The sequence below is a fragment of the Cydia fagiglandana genome, chromosome 12 (assembly GCF_963556715.1).
Source record: "Cydia fagiglandana chromosome 12, ilCydFagi1.1, whole genome shotgun sequence".
NCBI classification, from domain to species: domain Eukaryota; kingdom Metazoa; phylum Arthropoda; class Insecta; order Lepidoptera; family Tortricidae; genus Cydia; species Cydia fagiglandana.
Window position 1 is genome coordinate 6,789,258 of NC_085943.1, and position 18,779 is coordinate 6,808,036.

Below are 18,779 nucleotides of genomic sequence, written 5' to 3' on the forward strand. Positions count from 1 at the left end.
TAAACATTGCTATTATGGTTCCCATTACTGGGTCATTATATGTTCATGTGTAAAATTTATTAAAATAAACAAAATTGTTGCGCGGAACTAGACGAAATCATTTGCATCGGGGCTCGTATGTCGCATAGCACCGCAAAAAATATGACAATAGATAATTTAAATTGACTCTCAATTAGGTATCATTAACTAAAATACCACCATATTTCTTTGGAATATTTGTACACAGATTAATTATTGTGGCGTTCGTGTTTACCTACTGTACATTACAAACTATGTATTAACATTCGTGTTGTGTTACTAAATCAAGCAAGTAGTAAATAGTGATAATTTTAATAAGTACAAACAATGGATTATGCTTCAATAAGCAGTCACCCCCAGTTAAACAATAGGGCCAAACACTAAACAGGATACATTCAAAAAAGTTAAAAAAAATCTATTTTATTTGTCACAAAAAGCAAGATGACTTATAATATTCCTAGTGAATCGGTGGCAAACAAGCCTACAGTCCTTTTCTGGTCCACACCGGAGCGGGCGTACAGAATTCGCATCAGTGTGATAACCGCGTCAAATTCAGCATTTCGGCATTAGGGCTACCGCGAACACCGAAGTTAGCAAATTGCGGGCATCTTTCTCCTCTACTCCAATTAAGGAGTTATTAGAGTAACAGAGAAAGATGCCTGCAAATGGCGAACTTCGGTGTTCGCGGTAGACCCTTGATCTGTACCAATACCAGGCGTGGCTCACTCCGCGATTTCGTCGCTGTTCTACAGGTAGCTAAAAGTACATCCGTTCCGCCCCAATTTTGGGGAAAGCCATAAGCTGCGCGTGGCGCTGTCGGCACCTAGCGGTCATATATGTGCTGATCGTAACAGACGCGTTTTGATAGTAGGTCTATTATTTATTCCAACAACGGAGGATGTGTAGACGAGATCAAACGTCGTATGGCAATTACTAGAAGCGCTATGGACAAGTTACGAAAAATATGGCGGAATCGTAACATCACAAAATCCACAAAAATCCGGCTCGTTAGAGCACTCGTATTCCCCATATTTCTCTACGCCGCTGAGACATGGACCCTGCGGGAGAGTGAGAGGAAGAGGGTGGATGCCCTGGAAATGTGGTGCTGGCGAAGAATGCTTGGAGTATCGTGGACCGAACACCGCACCAACGTCTCCATACTCCAAGAGCTCGGCATCAAGCAGCGTCTATCCTCCATCGTTCAAGCTCGCATCCTCACTTTCTTTGGACACGTTTCTCGACGTGGAGATGTGTCCATAGAGCGACTGGTAGTGCAGGGCAGAGTAGAAGGTACCCGAGCGCGAGGAAGGTCGCCCATGAGGTGGACGGACCAAATAAAGGCAGCAATGGACGGCCCCTTGCACGAATGCGCTAAACGCGCAGCCGTCAGGGAGGAGTGGAGGCGAGCCGTCAAACGTGTCACAAAGGGAGACTTCCAATGATGACCACGACCGCTCTGTCAAGAGTGTCCCGATCAAGAAACAAAATTATTTATTCTGTGCCAATACCAACTTCTTAAAAAGCTTTCCGCTCTCTTTATTGTATAAGTATGTTAATGTGTATTGGTACGTACTGTAAAGGAAAGGATATACATGAGCGTGAGACGCGTTGTTTTCGTCACATATCTATGAATGAAGCGGAAGGGCCGTTAGTAGATAATGGTGGTAATTGATTGATTGCTGGAGTTTCTTGCCGACGCCCGCTCCCCGGCTCACGGCTAGGGAATGCAATAACCGGCCAAACTTCATAACCGGTTTCGGTTACGGTTATGCCCGAAAAGTAAACGAATACCGGTTATAATCGGTTACGGTTATTTTCGACAAAAAGTGATAAAATAACAATGAAGTCATTAAAACATTACGAAAACGAAGGTACCTACAGTACTAGGGAATATGAGTACCTATAAGTCTTCGTTTTTTAATAAAACACACAAAATACAGTTAAAGTAAAATATGACCTTGGACGTGACGTGATACAATATTCAATAAAAATAATAAGGGAAGTAATACTTTATTATTAAAGTACACGAATGACAAAAATTATAGTCACAGGTGTCACAGGCTTTTGCCTTTTTAGGCAGGATTTTGTAGTCATTAGACGATAAAAACATAGAATTTAAGTCACAAATAAATACTTAACCGAAAATAACCGTAACCGGTTATTTGAGTTTCCAATATTCGGTTATGAAATTTTGTCAAAATATTCGGTTCTAACCGAATATTTAGGTTACGGTTATAACCGATTTGCATTAATACTCACTCCCTACTCACGACTTCATTGCTTTTAAATCTGCATCAAAACAGTCTTCATTCACTTATTATCTTTTATATAAATAACTGCGTTTTACTTATTATGTAGGTAATTATTAACGTTAATGTTATTGAGCAAGTCTCTATGACTTTGTTGATTGGAGTACGTTGCCCTTACGAGGTAATTATTAAACATGGCACCTTGCGTTATCTTCTTATTGCATAAACAATTTTTGATATTTTGGTTTTTATCATTAATTTCTCCTCACGCACACTTCTCTATCTCTACGTGCGCTATTATCTGCACATATTAGTATTAAGTATTAATCAGATTATTCATATAGATAGATCATATACCTAATAGAGTTAATCTTGCATAAGTACCATGATATGACTATTTTAGCTGTTGTCTGTATAGTGTAAATGTCTCAATGAATAATTAATTTCAAATCCATCTCACCCCAACACCCCCGAATCTATATTATTTGATGAATATAAAAATACTATTATATCAATTTTATATAAAAAATCTAGATTTATGTATGTACAATTAATAATTAAGAAGCATTTTCTGTATTAAATTACATTAATAGAAGTAGGTACGCCGGGAACGGGACGTGTAAAATATTAATAAAATAATATATTAAAAACTATACACCTATCTACTTTCCTATCTAAGATATTAAATTATTTTCTCAACAACAAACTTTAAAGTATTTTGACCGAATTTAAACATGAGCTTTTATATTCGGCATAAGTATGTATATCACATTCACATAACTACATTGAGAATCAGTTTTTTGCCTTCTTGATATAACAATCCATCAGTCATTGAAATAGATTATTCATTATATTTAAATAGTCATTTCAGATAATGTTCCTTGTTAAGAAATAAAATATTAATTAAACATCTGTAATTTTAGCACAGACCGTAACTATGACTTGAATCTTATGATTAGGTATAATCATATGCACATACAGTTCTACATAGCCAACGAGACGATACTTCAAACCCATTTACCTACCTATTAAGATGTGTTGTTCTTAAGTTACTTAAAATCTTTTTAAGTCTATTTAAATCAAATATGAGTCACAAAACACATTTTAAAATGACATCTGACAAGTTCACATAAATATTTCGCGCCCGCGCAAAAAAATATATTTGTAGGTCCATATCCTAGGAGATTCGTTAATCACACAAGTCTTCGCGTCCGATACCCGTAAGAGGCAGGTCTTCTGGCCGCGTTGGCCGCCGCGGCAGCGGCAGCAGCGGCGGCCGCGGCGGCGCGGCGTGCGTGCACCCGGCCGTGCTTGGCCAGGTGGTCGGAGCGGGCGAAACGCTTCCCACACTCGCCGCACCGGTATGGCTTGTCGCCGGAGTGACTGCGGCGGTGGCGCGCCAGCTCGTCGGAGCGTGCGAACCGCCACGAGCAGCCGCCCCACGTGCACCGGTACGGCTTCTCGCCGCTGTGCCGCCGCAGGTGTGCGCGCACGTGCGACGCCTTCGCGTACACCTTCCCGCACTCTTCCACTGGACACCGGAACACTCCCATCGTCGGACAGAACTGCGGCTCGCCCCACGAACGCTTCTCAGTCTTCGGCTCTGTCTCCCGCTTCGACGCATCCTCCTCGGGTTCGTAGATGCTTTCTTGTACTCGCATCGACTCTAAATCGATGCCCAGAACCGACAGCCTCCCCAGTGACTCCTCGCTACTGTCCGTGGTCTCGGAGCCCGAGTGCGGCGCGTCATTCGAACGGTCACTACTCAAAGCTTCCATCAGGAACTCATCGAAGTCGAAAGTATTGTCCAAATCGGCGAAATCGAATAGCACTGGCGATCGAGATCTCGCATCGTCCGTATTTCTTACGCTACTACTCACAAACGCATCACAATTTATGTCCAAGTCACTGAACTGCCAGTCGTCAGCGTCGGAGCCGGAGCCGAGGCTCGGCAGCTCGAAGTTGATGAGGCTCTCGGCCGGCGAGTACTCGAAGAGGAGCTCGTCGCTAAGGAGGACGTCCTCGCTGACCGCACTGCTGCCGTCGCGTAGCATGGTGCTCCTGAAATAATCAACTAAAATTCACTAAGATGCATTTAAAAGTGAGTATGTAATATTTAAAGTTGACTTTAATTTAACTTACAATGCAAGTGTCCGTATAGCGTTATATTTAGTGGATTTTGGTAAAGATAGTCGTATATGGAGCCAGGCAGCCGGCTGTGGAGCGGCCGGGAGCGAAGTGAGTGTGAGGACTGCGCGCGCGCCGCCGGCGAGCAGCGGACGCGTGATAACCGCGATCGGCGATTATCGGCGGATCCATGTCCGCAGAGCTCGGCCAGATTAAACCTTATCAGACGTACTGGCCCGACGCGCGTGGTGCAACAGACGGATTGTGTCGTGGAATTGTTTGTAAACAACAATTAATTCGCAGGTGCGCGACATTTTTCCGCAGCTCAGAAGTCTTGTATATTCTTAATATATTCTGTAGGTAGCCGCGTAACTATTCTGTTAATAAAATCACTGAACACCTTGCGTATTTTTTTCATCTGAAATAACAAAACTAAGTATAAAGTATTGGACACCAACTTCACGGTAGAATATGATGGCACTGCATTTATTCTAATTCAAGATCACATCAATGTACCATATTCTGACAAATACCTAAATACATTCCATTTCATTTCAAATAAATAATATTAATTAATATTTTTTAGTTCTTTATTATTGTCAGTTGTTAGATAGGTACCTACCTAGTAGGTACTCGGAATACCTAATTACGAATTAGCTAGCCGTGTATAGTGTGTACGCTGCTCCGCCCGCGTGGGATTCCATCTGTGTCATTTCCTCGCTACCACCACCAGGAGGATAAATTATATTTACATCCAACCCTAAAGATGTTTAAGCTTTCTACTTGCCATTTTTTATTATAACTGTTGCAGACGTTGACATTAAAAACATACTTAAACTCTTAATTGGTACTGTTTGTAAAATTCCATGTCAGTAGGTAATTCACCCAGTAGCTACCATATGCCATTATTATTTCTGATAAGAAATAGAAAAATATCAATTAAGTATGTGCGCTATTTACCTACCGGCGGATCATTCACTTTCTCTGTTATCAATATGGCTTGTTGACTGACCCGACATCTAGAGTCTTCGTCTTGAAATATATACATGGTAGGCAAGCTAAATAGGAGAAATAACATTACAATTTTCAAAAGATGTTGACAGCGATTTAGGGACGAATCATATATGCTATCCCTTTCACTATCCCTTTCGGCTATTTAGGGTTGTCAAAATACAAGGCATTATCTTATTAGTGGTCGTGCACGCAAAAGGACGTCAGGTGGTGCCAACCCTAATAATTGCTCGGAGCCGAGTTTACCCGAAGTCAGGAGTGTCTTCCCACTTTTTTTAGCCTTCTTTGGTTTCCCACTGATGGGCAAAGGCCTCCCCACGTTTCCTCCACTTGACCCTGTCATCGGCATTTTCCCACAATTTGGGGTAGAATTAGCAATGCACGCACGAGAACTTTCCAAAGTTGCGAAACTTTCCACATGAGAAATTCTCGGTAACTTCTGAGAATGTTCTCGAGAATGAGAATTTATTTATTTATCGTAGTTTATAACATGAATATTCACGATAGTTTAGGTGTAGTCCTTACCCCCAGAAAATTCCGACTTTTGGTCGTCTATAATATCACCATATTTCTTTGCAATATTTGTACACATATTAATTATTGTGGCGTTCGTGTTGACTGTATATTACAAACTATGTATTAACATTCGTGTTGTGTTACTAAATCAAGCAAGTAGTAAATAGTGATAATTTTAATAAGTACAAACGGTGGATTAATGCTTCAATAAATCAGTCACCCCCAGTTAAACAATAGGGCCAAACACTAAACAGGATACATTCAAAAAAGTTAAAAAAAATCTATTTTATTTGTCACAAAAAGCAAGATGACTTATAATATTCCTAGTGAATCGGTGGCAAACAAGCCTACAGTCCTTTTCTGGTCCACACCGGAGCGGGCGTACAGAATTCGCATCAGTGTGATAACCGCGTCAAATTCAGCAATCTGTACCAATACCAGGCGTGGCTCACTCCGCGATTTCGTCGCTGTTCTACAGGTAGCTAAAAGTACATCCGTTCCGCCCCAATTTTGGGGAAAGCGATAAGCCGCCGCGCCGTGGCGCTGTCGGCACCTAGCGGCCATATATGTGCTGATCGTAACAGACGCGTTTTGTTAGAGAGTGAGTCTTCTGATAGTAATAGCTCTATTATTTATTCTGTGCCAACCAACCAACCAACTTCTTAAAAAACTTTCCGCTTTCTTTATTGTTGTATGTTTATGTGTATTGGTACGTATTGTAAAGGAAGGGATACTGGAGCGTGAGACGCGTTGTTTTCGTCACATATCCATGAATGAAGCGGAAGGGCCGTTAGTAGATAATGGTGGTAATTGATTGATTGCTGGAGTTTCTTGCCGACGCCCGCTCCCCGGCTCACGGCTAGGGAATGCAATAACCGGCCAAACTTCATAACCGGTTTCGGTTACGGTTATGCCCGAAAAGTAAACGAATATCGGTTATAATCGGTTAAGGTTATTTTCGACAAAAAATGATAAAATAACAATGAAGTCATTAAAACATTACGAAAACGAAGGTACAGTATTAGGGAATATGAGTATAAGTCTTCGTTTTTTAATAAAACACACACAATGCTTACAGTAAAAGTAAAATATGACCTTGGACGTGATACAATATTCAATAAAAATAATAAGGGAAGTAATACTTTATTATTAAAGTACACGAATGACAAAAATTATAGTCACAGGTGTCACAGGCTTTGCCTTTTTAGGTAGGATTTTGTAGTTATTAGACGATAAAAACATAGAATTTAAGTCACAAATAAATAACCGAAAATAACCGTAACCGGTTATTCGAGTTTCCAATATTCGGTTATGAAATTTTGTCAAAATATTCGGTTATAACCGAATATTTCGGTTACGGTTATAACCGATTTGCATTCCCTACTCACGACTTCATTGCTTTTAAATCTGCATCAAAACAGTCTTCATTCACTTATTATCTTTTATATAAATAACTGCGTTTTACTTATTATGTAGGTAATTATTAACGTTAATGTTATTGAGCAAGTCTCTATGACTTTGTATGACTATTGGAGTACGTTGCCCTTACGAGGTAATTATTAAACATGGCACCTTGCGTTATCTTCTTATTGCATAAACAATTTTTGATATTTTGGTTTTTATCATTAATTTCTCCTCACGCACACTTCTCTATCTCTACGTGCGCTATTATCTGCACATATTAGTATTAAGTATTAATCAGATTATTCATATAGATAGATCATATACCTAATAGAGTTAATCTTGCATAAGTACCATGATATAACTATTTAATTTTTAGCTGTTGTCTGTATAGTGTAAATGTCTCAATGAATAATTAATTTTGAAATCCATCTCACCCCAACACCCCTGAATCTATATTATTTGATAAATATAAAAATACCATTATATCAATTTTATATAAAAAAATCTAGATTTATGTATGTACAATTAATAATTAAGATGCATTTTATGTATTAAATTACATTAATAGAAGTAGGTACGCCGGGTACGGGACGTGTAAAATATTAATAAAATAATATATTAAAAACTATATACCTATCCACTTTCCTATCAAAGATACGAGTATTAAATTATTTTCTCAACAACAAACTTTAAAGTATTTTGACCGAATTTAAACATGAGCTTTTATATTCGGTATAAGTATTATGTATATCACATTCACATAACTACATTGAGAATCAGTTTTTTGCCTTCTTGATATAACAATCCATCAGTCATTGAAATAGAAATATTCATTATATTGAAATAGTCATTTCAGATAATGTTCCTTGTTAAGAAATAAAATATTAATTAAACATCTGTAATTTTAGCACAGACCGTAACTATGACTTGAATCTTATGATTAGGTATAATCATATGCACATACAGTTCTACATAGCCAACGAGACGATACTTCAAACTCATTTACCTACCTATTAAGATGTGTTGTTCTTAAGTTACTTATCTTTTTAAGTCTAAATCAAATATGAGTCACAAAACACATTTTAAAATGACATCTGACAAGTTCACATAAATATTTCGCGCCCGCGCAAAATAAATACTTGTAGGTCCATATCCTAGGAGATTCGTTAATCACACAAGTCTTCGCGTCCGATACCCGTAAGAGGTAGGTCTTCTGGCCGCGTTGGCCGCCGCGGCAGCGGCAGCAGCGGCGGCCGCGGCGGCGCGGCGTGCGTGCACCCGGCCGTGCTTGGCCAGGTGGTCGGAGCGGGCGAAACGCTTCCCACACTCGCCGCACCGGTAGGGCTTGTCGCCGGAGTGGCTGCGGCGGTGGCGCGCCAGCTCGTCGGAGCGTGCGAACCGCCAAGAGCAGCCGCCCCACGTGCACCGGTACGGCTTCTCGCCGCTGTGCCGCCGCAGGTGCGCGCGCACGTGCGACGCCTTCGCGTACACCTTCCCGCACTCTTCCACTGGACACCGGAACACTCCCATCGTCGGACAGAACTGCGGCTCGCCCCACGAACGCTTCTCAGTCTTCGGCTCTGTCTCCCGCTTCGACGCATCCTCCTCGGGTTCGTAGATGCTTTCTTGTACTCGCATCGACTCTAAATCGATGCCCAGAACCGACAGCCTCCCCAGTGACTCCTCGCTGCTGTCCGTGGTCTCGGAGCCCGAGTGCGGCGCGTCATTCGAACGGTCACTACTCAAAGCTTCCATCAGGAACTCATCGAAATCGAAAGTATTGTCCAAATCGGCGAAATCGAATAGCACTGGCGATCGAGATCTCGCATCGTCCGTATTTCTTACGCTACTACTCACAAACGCATCACAATTTATGTCCAAGTCACTGAACTGCCAGTCGTCAGCGTCGGAGCCGGAGCCGAGGCTCGGCAGCTCGAAGTTGATGAGGCTCTCGGCCGGCGAGTACTCGAAGAGGAGCTCGTCGCTAAGGAGGACGTCCTCGCTGACCGCACTGCTGCCGTCGCGTAGCATGGTGCTCCTGAAATAATCAACTAAAATTCACTAAGATGCATTTAAAAGTGAGTATGTAATATTTAAAGTTGACTTTAATTTAACTTACAATGCAAGTGTCCGTATAGCGTTATATTTAGTGGATTTTGGTAAAGATAGTCGTATATGGAGCCAGGCAGCCGGCTGTGGAGCGGCCGGGAGCGAAGTGAGTGTGAGGACTGCGCGCGCGCCGCCGGCGAGCAGCGGACGCGTGATAACCGCGATCGGCGATTATCGGCGGATCCATGTCCGCAGAGCTCGGCCAGATTAAACCTTATCAGACGTACTGGCCCGACGCGCGTGGTGCAACAGACGGATTGTGTCGTGGAATTGTTTGTAAACAACAATTAATTCGCAGGTGCGCGACATTTTTCCGCAGCTCAGAAGTCTTGTATATTCTTAATATATTCTGTAGGTAGCCGCGTAACTATTCTGTTAATAAAATCACTGAACACCTTGCGTATTTTTTTCATCTGAAATAACAAAACTAAGTATAAAGTATTGGACACCAACTTCACGGTAGAATATGATGGCACTGCATTTATTCTAATTCAAGATCACATCAATGTACCATATTCTGACAAATACCTAAATACATTCCATTTCATTTCAAATAAATAATATTAATTAATATTTTTTAGTTCTTTATTATTGTCAGTTGTTAGATAGGTACCTACCTAGTAGGTACTCGGAATACCTAATTACGAATTAGCTAGCCGTGTATAGTGTGTACGCTGCTCCGCCCGCGTGGGATTCCATCTGTGTCATTTCCTCGCTACCACCACCAGGAGGATAAATTATATTTACATCCAACCCTAAAGATGTTTAAGCTTTCTACTTGCCAATTTTTATTATAACTGGTGCAGACGTTGACATTAAAAACATACTTAAACTCTTAATTGGTACTGTTTGTAAAATTCCATGTCAGTAGGTAATTCACCCAGTAGCTACCATATGCCATTATTATTTCTGATAAGAAATAGAAAAATATCAATTAAGTATGTGCGCTATTTACCTACCGGCGGATCATTCACTTTCTCTGTTATCAATATGGCTTGTTGACTGACCCGACATCTAGAGTCTTCGTCTTGAAATATATACATGGTAGGCAAGCTAAATAGGAGAAATAACATTACAATTTTCAAAAGATGTTGACAGCGATTTAGGGACGAATCATATATGCTATCCCTTTCACTATCCCTTTCGGCTATTTAGGGTTGTCAAAATACAAGGCATTATCTTATTAGTGGTCGTGCACGCAAAAGGACGTCAGGTGGTGCCAACCCTAATAATTGCTCGGAGCCGAGTTTACCCGAAGTCAGGAGTGTCTTCCCACTTTTTTTAGCCTTCTTTGGTTTCCCACTGATGGGCAAAGGCCTCCCCACGTTTCCTCCACTTGACCCTGTCATCGGCATTTTCCCACAATTTGGGGTAGAATTAGCAATGCACGCACGAGAACTTTCCAAAGTTGCGAAACTTTCCACATGAGAAATTCTCGGTAACTTCTGAGAATGTTCTCGAGAATGAGAATTTATTTATTTATCGTAGTTTATAACATGAATATTCACGATAGTTTAGGTGTAGTCCTTACCCCCAGAAAATTCCGACTTTTGGTCGTCCGCTTCCGGTCAGAAAAATGTATGACGGCCCGGCCAAACGGTCAGACTTAGGTGGGGGGTGCTCGACCAAATGTCATAGAGGGACCCTGGCAGTTTTTGACGCTCCCATTTTTTTTCAATATGGCCGACTTTTTTTTTAACTTTTTTAATTTTGTTCTAGCGCGCTGAAATTTTGGTCACGGAATCTCGGGGTCCCCTAGATACCTATGAATTTATTTTTTTGGAAAAATGCTACAATTGCGGGAAAACAAGCCACTTTTGTTTTGTATGGCAACTTTTAAACGGTGCGTGATAGGTGGGGGGTGCTCGACCAAATGTCATAGAGGGCCCCGAGACAAAACAAACTGCATTAAAAAAAATCAAAATGGCCGACTTTTTTTTTAATTTTTTCAAGTTGGTCCGAGCGCGCTGAGTTTTGGCATGGCGGGAAATAGAGGCCTCTACATTCTAATGAAACTAAAAAAAAATTTTGGAAAAAATTGTCGAAAGTCGAAATGTTCTCTGATATACAGTGAGAATTTAAGCAACTTATTGGTAAATTTATCACATCAACAAGATAGCTAACTGTAATAGACAATAATATATGCATAATAACATTTAGTTTTAAGTTATGCCTATTTAAACTTTATTTCAAGTATATTCTCTTGTTTAAACAATAATTTCCATGTTGCAGGAATGTTCTGAGAACATTCTCGAGAACGTTTCCGCTTTTTGGGAATGTTCTGCAATTTGTACATTGCTAGGTAGAATGCGTCAAAGTCGCCCCGCCATTTGAAAAATGTAGGCGCGAAGGGATATCGTCTCATAGAAATTTAGAATTTCGCACCTTTTTCTACTGACAAGATTTGCTATGACCATCTATAACTGACATTTTGGAATACTTTTCCAAATAACGATACATATTTACAACAGTCTAATTGTTAGAGCTTTTAGAGACGGTAACTCTTTTTAAAGATTTAATTTAAAGATTGGTATTTAGATACTTTTGAGGCATAGGTACTTCTGATCAGCTAGTTTTGATGCTGACATGTACCTACAGTTGCGTTTGATAAAAATGTATTTATTTTTGCAAAAAGCTACTAAGGAAGCATATCCGCTTCCATTTCCACCACGAGCTTGGCTCTGATAAAATTCCATTAGAGTTGTTTCACAGCGTAAATAACGTAAAACGTAAAAACCATGTGGTGTTTGGACCCAGAGTGAGTCATTGGGCGTACGGCGTATTGTGGCGCTGGCGTGGCATCATTCACTCTGTGCATGATAACAGATTTGACCGTTCCAAATTCCCTGGATAGATAGATAACTATATCTAGATGACAAATGAGTCATGGGTGTTTTCTATGTATTTAAGTATTTATATATTATATGTACCTGTACCTTACCTACCTATCGTTGTCTTAGCTTAGCTTATTATAAAAGGTGTCTGAACTTATCGATAGCTGAGAAAGTCGATAAAATTCAACGTTCCAACTCTATTGACGTTTGATTTTTGCCATGAGCAATTCCGCCCTCTGCTTATTATCAATTGGTTAATTTAAAGTTAAATTTAAAATACACATTATCATTTCTATGAGATTACACTAAAACTCCTTCTTTCAAATAAAATAAAAATGGTTGATCTCGGTTCACAAGATAAAAAATTATCCCTAAGAAACGAACATACATACAGGGAGCGCATAGATTCCGATAGATGGCGCTGTACACAATTATGCTTAGTATAGACACAAGTCTTTCGTGATTATAGTTTCATGAGAAAATTTAAAGTTTGTACGGAACCCTTGGTGCGCGAGTTAAACGAACTCGCACTTGACCGTTTTTTTCGTAGTAGGGACCCATAACATAAACCTTCTTGAGCTTACTGTGGGGCTTAGTCAATTTGTGTATGAATGTACAATATTTACCTAAACTTAAAAATATAAGTCTCAATCAGATATTAAATAAGATCAATAAGAATAGGCGATAAAAGATATAGGTAAGCATTAGAGGACATCTTGTGTAAGTACAAGATGTAGGTGCTCTTTTCTATGATCAAGTTTATAAGCCACCTAAACGATATAAACGCAAGCGACTCACAAAATCGGACTTTTCGTGTCTCAACATGATACTTTTCGCTTATTCCACCAAAATATAGCTGGTGTTTTATCAAAAGTTGACGAATTGGAATTAATCCTAGATAGTTTTAAAAATGAAGGAACTGCTCCACATGTAATCTGCCTCTCAGAAACGTTCCTGTCCTCTAGTATCGAAAACAATCTTGTTCTCAAAGACTATGAATTAGTCTCCTTTTACTCTAGACCTAAGAAGAGAGGCGGTGTCGCCATTGTTGCTGATAAAACTCTTGATGTAGATGACATACCTATCATACAAACATTTTCAATCCAACGAGAATTTGAATGTTGTGGCATCGAAATACATAACTGTAATTTGATAGTAGTGTGCCTATACAGAACTCCTGATTCGAACATCAATTCATTTTTTAAACAATTTGAGAAAATGCTAAAGTTTCTCCGATCTAAAGCTAATTGTCGTAAAAAAGTTATTATATGTGGCGATCTCAACATTAATACGTTAATTAAAAATAACACAACAAAGGACTATTTTGCTCTTCTGGATAACTATAGGTAATATGTTTAGTCATATAAATGAACCTACTCGCAAAAATAATTGCATAGACCATATAATTAGCAGCATAAAATCGGCGGAAGGGACAACTGTACAATTAGGTCTCTCAGACCATAACACAGCTCAAATAGTAACTTTTCCCACTAAAATAAATAATTACATACGCGAGTGGTACTCTACAAAACGAGACTATAGCGAAGAAAATATCCTCATATTTAAAAATCATGTCAGTCAGCTCTCATTCTCTGAAATTTATGATGAAAATTGTTCAAATAAAGCATTTACCGTATTTCATGATCTTATAGTACTATTCCACAATCTTTGCTTTCCTGTAATAAAAATCAAAATATCTAACGCAAATAGAAAGCTGAAATGGATTACGAAATCACTTAAGCGATGTTGTGTTACGAAAAGAAAACTGTTCCTTAAATATCAAAAAAGTACACAAAATAAAGACCTGAATAAAGAACGGCTGCATAACTATACACGAATACTTAAGAAATGTATCTCTCACTCGAAAAAAATACAAAATACTAAATTCATATCAAACTCATCGAATAAATGCAAAGCTGCGTGGAACGTAATCAAAGGTAGTTACAATCAAACATCTAAAAAAGAGATAACTAGTATTACAGATAGGCATGACATCCAATTACATAGGCCTCAAGACATTGCAGAGGAATTTAATGATTATTATATTAATATAAACCAATCGTCTAATAACAGCCAACAATTCGCAAAGCCAATTACCTTTAAATCTCAACAAAACAGTATGTTTCTAACCCCTACTGATCCAAGTGAAATATATAAAATCATATGCTCTCTTAAAAATACCCCCTCTACTGGATTTGACGAAATACCGACCAAAATCATAAAGAGTATTTCACCAATACTGGCGTTCCATCTATCGTATTTGATTAACAAATCCTTCGAACAAGGCACATTCCCTACGATATTAAAAAAATCTGTTGTTAAACCAATATTTAAGAAAGGTAACAAGTCGGAATTAGGAAATTACCGTCCTATTACATTAATCCCAGTCGTGGCAAAAATTTACGAACGAGCCATGTACAACAGAATCGAACGTTTCTTAGACAAATTTAACATTTTAAAGGACGAGCAAAACGGTTTTCGGAAAAAAAAGTCTACAACAACATTCCCATATAACCATTCCAGTCGCAGAATCATCAAAGTGGTAACTAAATGTCAGATGTGTCGTAACAGAGTCCACACAATGTGTCTAGAATTGTTTCGAAACAAAGTGTCGTCGCCGTGTGTACACTTTTCCGTAACAAGGTGTCGACACATTTGTGTGCACTTTGCGTGCGGTTTGCGACTAAATCTGACAGCAAATTTGTGACAGCAAATGTCAATATAAAATACCTCTTGAAAACCAAGGTTTGTCAAACTACTATTAGTGTCTCGTGTGCTCGTAAGTAATTCTAGTAAGTCATCATGGGCGATGCAAATGATAATAATCGACCAAAACCATATAAACACCCAACACCCGTCAACCTTTTACAGAAAAGTTTTTAAAGAAATGCAATAAGCTACTTAGGTCAGCCAACGAATGCTCAAAAAAGTTGTAGAGGGAAATGCTCGGAACACAATTTTTGACTCTGTAACTTGGTTTGGACAAGTTAGGAGGTGAACATATCAAAAGTCCCCGGCCGTAGCCCTTGAGCGGGGGGAAGAGAGGGGGCTTTGAATGTCCCATTTTCCGGTTTTTCGATTATATCTCGGAAACTATGCATCTTAGCGACATGGCCACTTATACAAAATGAAAGTTAATTTAATTTGTTACAAGTTTATTCCGTCAATTTTTTCGATATGTTGAATAGTTTTTGAGATATCCGCTCTTGAAAGTTTATTTAGGGCTCTCAATTTTATCTTGATATATCTACATCAGTGAAGGTGCTAGGCCGTGTATGGTATCGTTTTCGTATAAATCTGGGTTGCTGAATCCATTTAAGGTATCACATTGAAAACATTCCACAAAATTAAAGAAATCTTTTTAGGGTTCCGTACCTCAAAAGCAAAAAACGGAATCTTTATAGGATCACTCGTGCGTCTGTATGTCTGTCTGTCTGAATACACAAAATAGTTCTTTACCTATAGATGACAGGAAAACCTATTAGAAATGTGCAGTCAAGCGCGAGTCGGACTTAATGTACGGAACCCTTAATACGCGAGTCCGACTCGCACTCGGTCGGTTTTTTTTAAACTCCTCTTGACGCTTAACCGCTGAACCGATTTCGTTGAAATTTGGTATAGAAATAGTTTGCGTCCCGGAACAGGACATAGGATAGATCTTATAACCAAAATCATCTTTTGAAGGTGTGAAAAGTGGCGTGGAAATTTGTACGGGAAATCAATAACCGCTGAACCGATTTATATTAAATTTGGGATGGTCTACATCTTTGATTTAGTTAAAAATGATAAAAAACACATGACTTCAAACCTAAACTTAAACAGTATTAACTTCAAGAAGTCAATTCTGAATTCCTCCCTACACCTCATTTCACACCTTTGAAGGATGATTTTTGAGATAACTTATTATGTCCTGTCTCGGGACTCAAAATATATGTGTACTAAATTTAAATTAAAACTGTTCAGCAGTTTAAGCGTGAAGAGGAGTTTAAAAGAAAGTAAGTTTATATGTGACGTCCCACGGGTAAAGGTACCTTATGGCGGTTGGCGCTTACGCTATTATTAACGCCGCTCCAATGTTATTGCGGCGCTATGCGACGTAAGCGCCATAAGGTACCTTTGTCGTGGAACGTCACATATGTTTTTACTTTGGAATGGTGTCAATGTGATACCATAACTAAATTTGGTACTGCGAATTTATACGAAAACGATACCAAACATGGCCTCGTAGCTTTACTGTTGTAGAAGTCAAAATAAAATTGAGAGCCCTAAATTCTTATTACTTGACCAAACTTGTGTAGAAGGAAAAGGAAAAATAAAAGTCTTCGGCAGGAATACAAGACACAAATATAATTTTTTTTTTGCGTTACTATTTCAATCATCAAATATAAACATACCTTGATTATATTATTCTAGTGAGATCCTCACAGATAAACAAAAACATTTACTTAAAAAATTACAAGGTCGAAATGTCACGGAACTTGTGAGAGTAATACGTGAAAAATAAAAACTTTTATGACAAAAAAATCTGGACACAATTTAAGAAGCATCCTATTGCGTCGAGGAATCATCTGTATTTTTGCTTGTTTCATTACCTCCTCGCTTCTTTTTTTGTCCTTTGTATTCTGTAGCAATTTGTTAGATCTGAAAATAAAGATAACTTGCGTCGTCACGGATGTCGATTTATAGGTTTTAGGGAGTGCAGAATTCGAAAACGATGATCATTTTATAATCCAAGATGGCCGCTACGTATTTCGTCATAAAAGTCGTCATGAATATCGTTTTATAGGTTTTAGGAAGTGCCGATTTCGAAAATGATGACCAGTTTGGAATCCAAGATGTGTGCCGTGCACTTTGTCATAAAAGTCGTCATGGATATCGTTTTATAGGTTTTAGGGAGTGCAGAATTCGAAAATGATGACCATTTTGGATTCCAAGATGTCTGCCGTGCACTTTGTCATATAAGCCGTCATAGATGTTGATTTATAGGTGTTAGGAAGAGCAGATTTCGAAAATGATGACCATGACCAACAAAACGACATCCATGTCGACTGTTAACATAGTGCATGGCCGCCATCTTGGATTCCAAAATAGTTATTATTTTCGAAATCTGCGCTCCCTAAAACCTATAAAACGACAGCCATGACAACTTTTATGACATAGTGCGTGGCCGCCATTTTGGATTCCAAAATGGTCATCGTTTTCGAAATCTGCGCCCCCTAAAACCTATAAAACGACACCCATGATGACTTTTATGACATAGTGCATGGCCACCATTTTGGAATCCAAAATGGTCATCATTTTCTAAATCTGCGCCCCCCAAAACCTATAAAACGACACCCATGACGACTTTCATGACATAGTGCATGGCCGCCATTCTGGATTCCAAAATGGTCATCATTTTCGAAAGCGGGGCCCCCTAAAACCTATAAAACGACATCCATGACGACTTTTATGACATAGTGCATGGCCGCCATTTTGGAATCGAAAATGGTTATCGTTTTCGAAATCTGCGCCCCCCAAAACCTATAAAACGACACCCATGACGACTTTTATGACATAGTGCATGGCCGCCATTCTGGATTCCAAAATGGTCATCATTTTCGAAAGCGGGGCCCCCTAAAACCTATAAAACGACATCCATGACGACTTTTATGACATAGTGCATGGCCGCCATCTTGGAATCCAAAATGATCATCATTTTCTAAATCTGCGCCCCCCAAAACCTATAAAACGACACCCATGACGACTTTTATTACATAGTGCATGGCCGCCATTTTGGATTTCAAAATGGTCATCATTTTCTAAATCGGGGCCCCCTAAAACCTATAAAACGACACCCATGACGACTTTTATGACATAGTGCATGGCCGCCATCTTGGAATCCAAAATGGTCATCATATTTGAAATCTGCGCCTCCTAAAACCTATAAAACGACACCCCTGACGACTTTTATGGCATAGTGCATGGCCGCCATTTTGGATTCCAAAATGGTCATCATTTTCAAAATTGGGGCCCCCTAAAACGTATAAAACGACATCCATGACGACTTTTATGACACAGTGCATGGCCGCCATTTTGGATTCCAAAATGGTCATGATTTTCGAAATCGGCACTCCCTAAAACCTATAAATCGACACCCATCTCGACTTTTATGACAAAGTGTTTGGCTACCATCTGCATGCAAGACATTTCTATTATTTTTACGTACAAAAATGGCCCCCTGTCAACTTCCAACCGAGATTTAATCGATAATTTATTCGATTAATGTTCAGATTAATTCAATTTCAATCTATGTTAGGTCGACTAAACTAATCGTGATTAAAATTTGAGGATTAACTTTTTTTATTCCATTAATTAGTCGAATAAACAGTTAATCTATTAAGTCCCATCTCTGACCACGTCATTTTTACACTTTGAGAATATCTGAAAACAAATGAACACAAGGAGCCATTTTGCAAATCCAGTAACTTTTTTATTACTTTTGACAGCGCGTGTCATGTGTCTACACAGA

At 39.2% G+C, this 18,779-nt stretch overlaps 2 protein-coding genes across 2 annotated transcripts; both read right to left on the bottom strand.

The window, feature by feature from the left end:
* Nucleotides 1-3,348: 3,348 nt before the first annotated feature.
* On the bottom strand, nucleotides 3,349-4,706 carry LOC134669221 (Krueppel-like factor 6). Its single transcript, XM_063526734.1, has one exon. It carries the CDS (start codon nucleotides 4,319-4,321, stop codon nucleotides 3,461-3,463), a length of 861 nt encoding a protein of 286 aa, XP_063382804.1. The 5' UTR covers nucleotides 4,322-4,706; the 3' UTR covers nucleotides 3,349-3,460.
* A 3,647-nt stretch (nucleotides 4,707-8,353) lies between these two features.
* On the bottom strand, nucleotides 8,354-9,693 carry LOC134669222 (Krueppel-like factor 6). Its single transcript, XM_063526736.1, has one exon. The coding sequence runs from the start codon at nucleotides 9,354-9,356 to the stop codon at nucleotides 8,496-8,498; it is 861 nt and encodes a 286-aa protein (XP_063382806.1). The 5' UTR covers nucleotides 9,357-9,693; the 3' UTR covers nucleotides 8,354-8,495.
* Between the last annotated feature and the right edge of the window lie 9,086 nt (nucleotides 9,694-18,779).

What these genes read in the sequence shown, in the direction of transcription:
- LOC134669222 (XM_063526736.1), bottom strand. Translation starts at nt 9,356, where the DNA reads ATGCTACGCGACGGCAGCAGTGCGGTCAGCGAGGACGTCCTCCTTAGC.
- LOC134669221 (XM_063526734.1), bottom strand. Translation starts at nt 4,321, where the DNA reads ATGCTACGCGACGGCAGCAGTGCGGTCAGCGAGGACGTCCTCCTTAGC.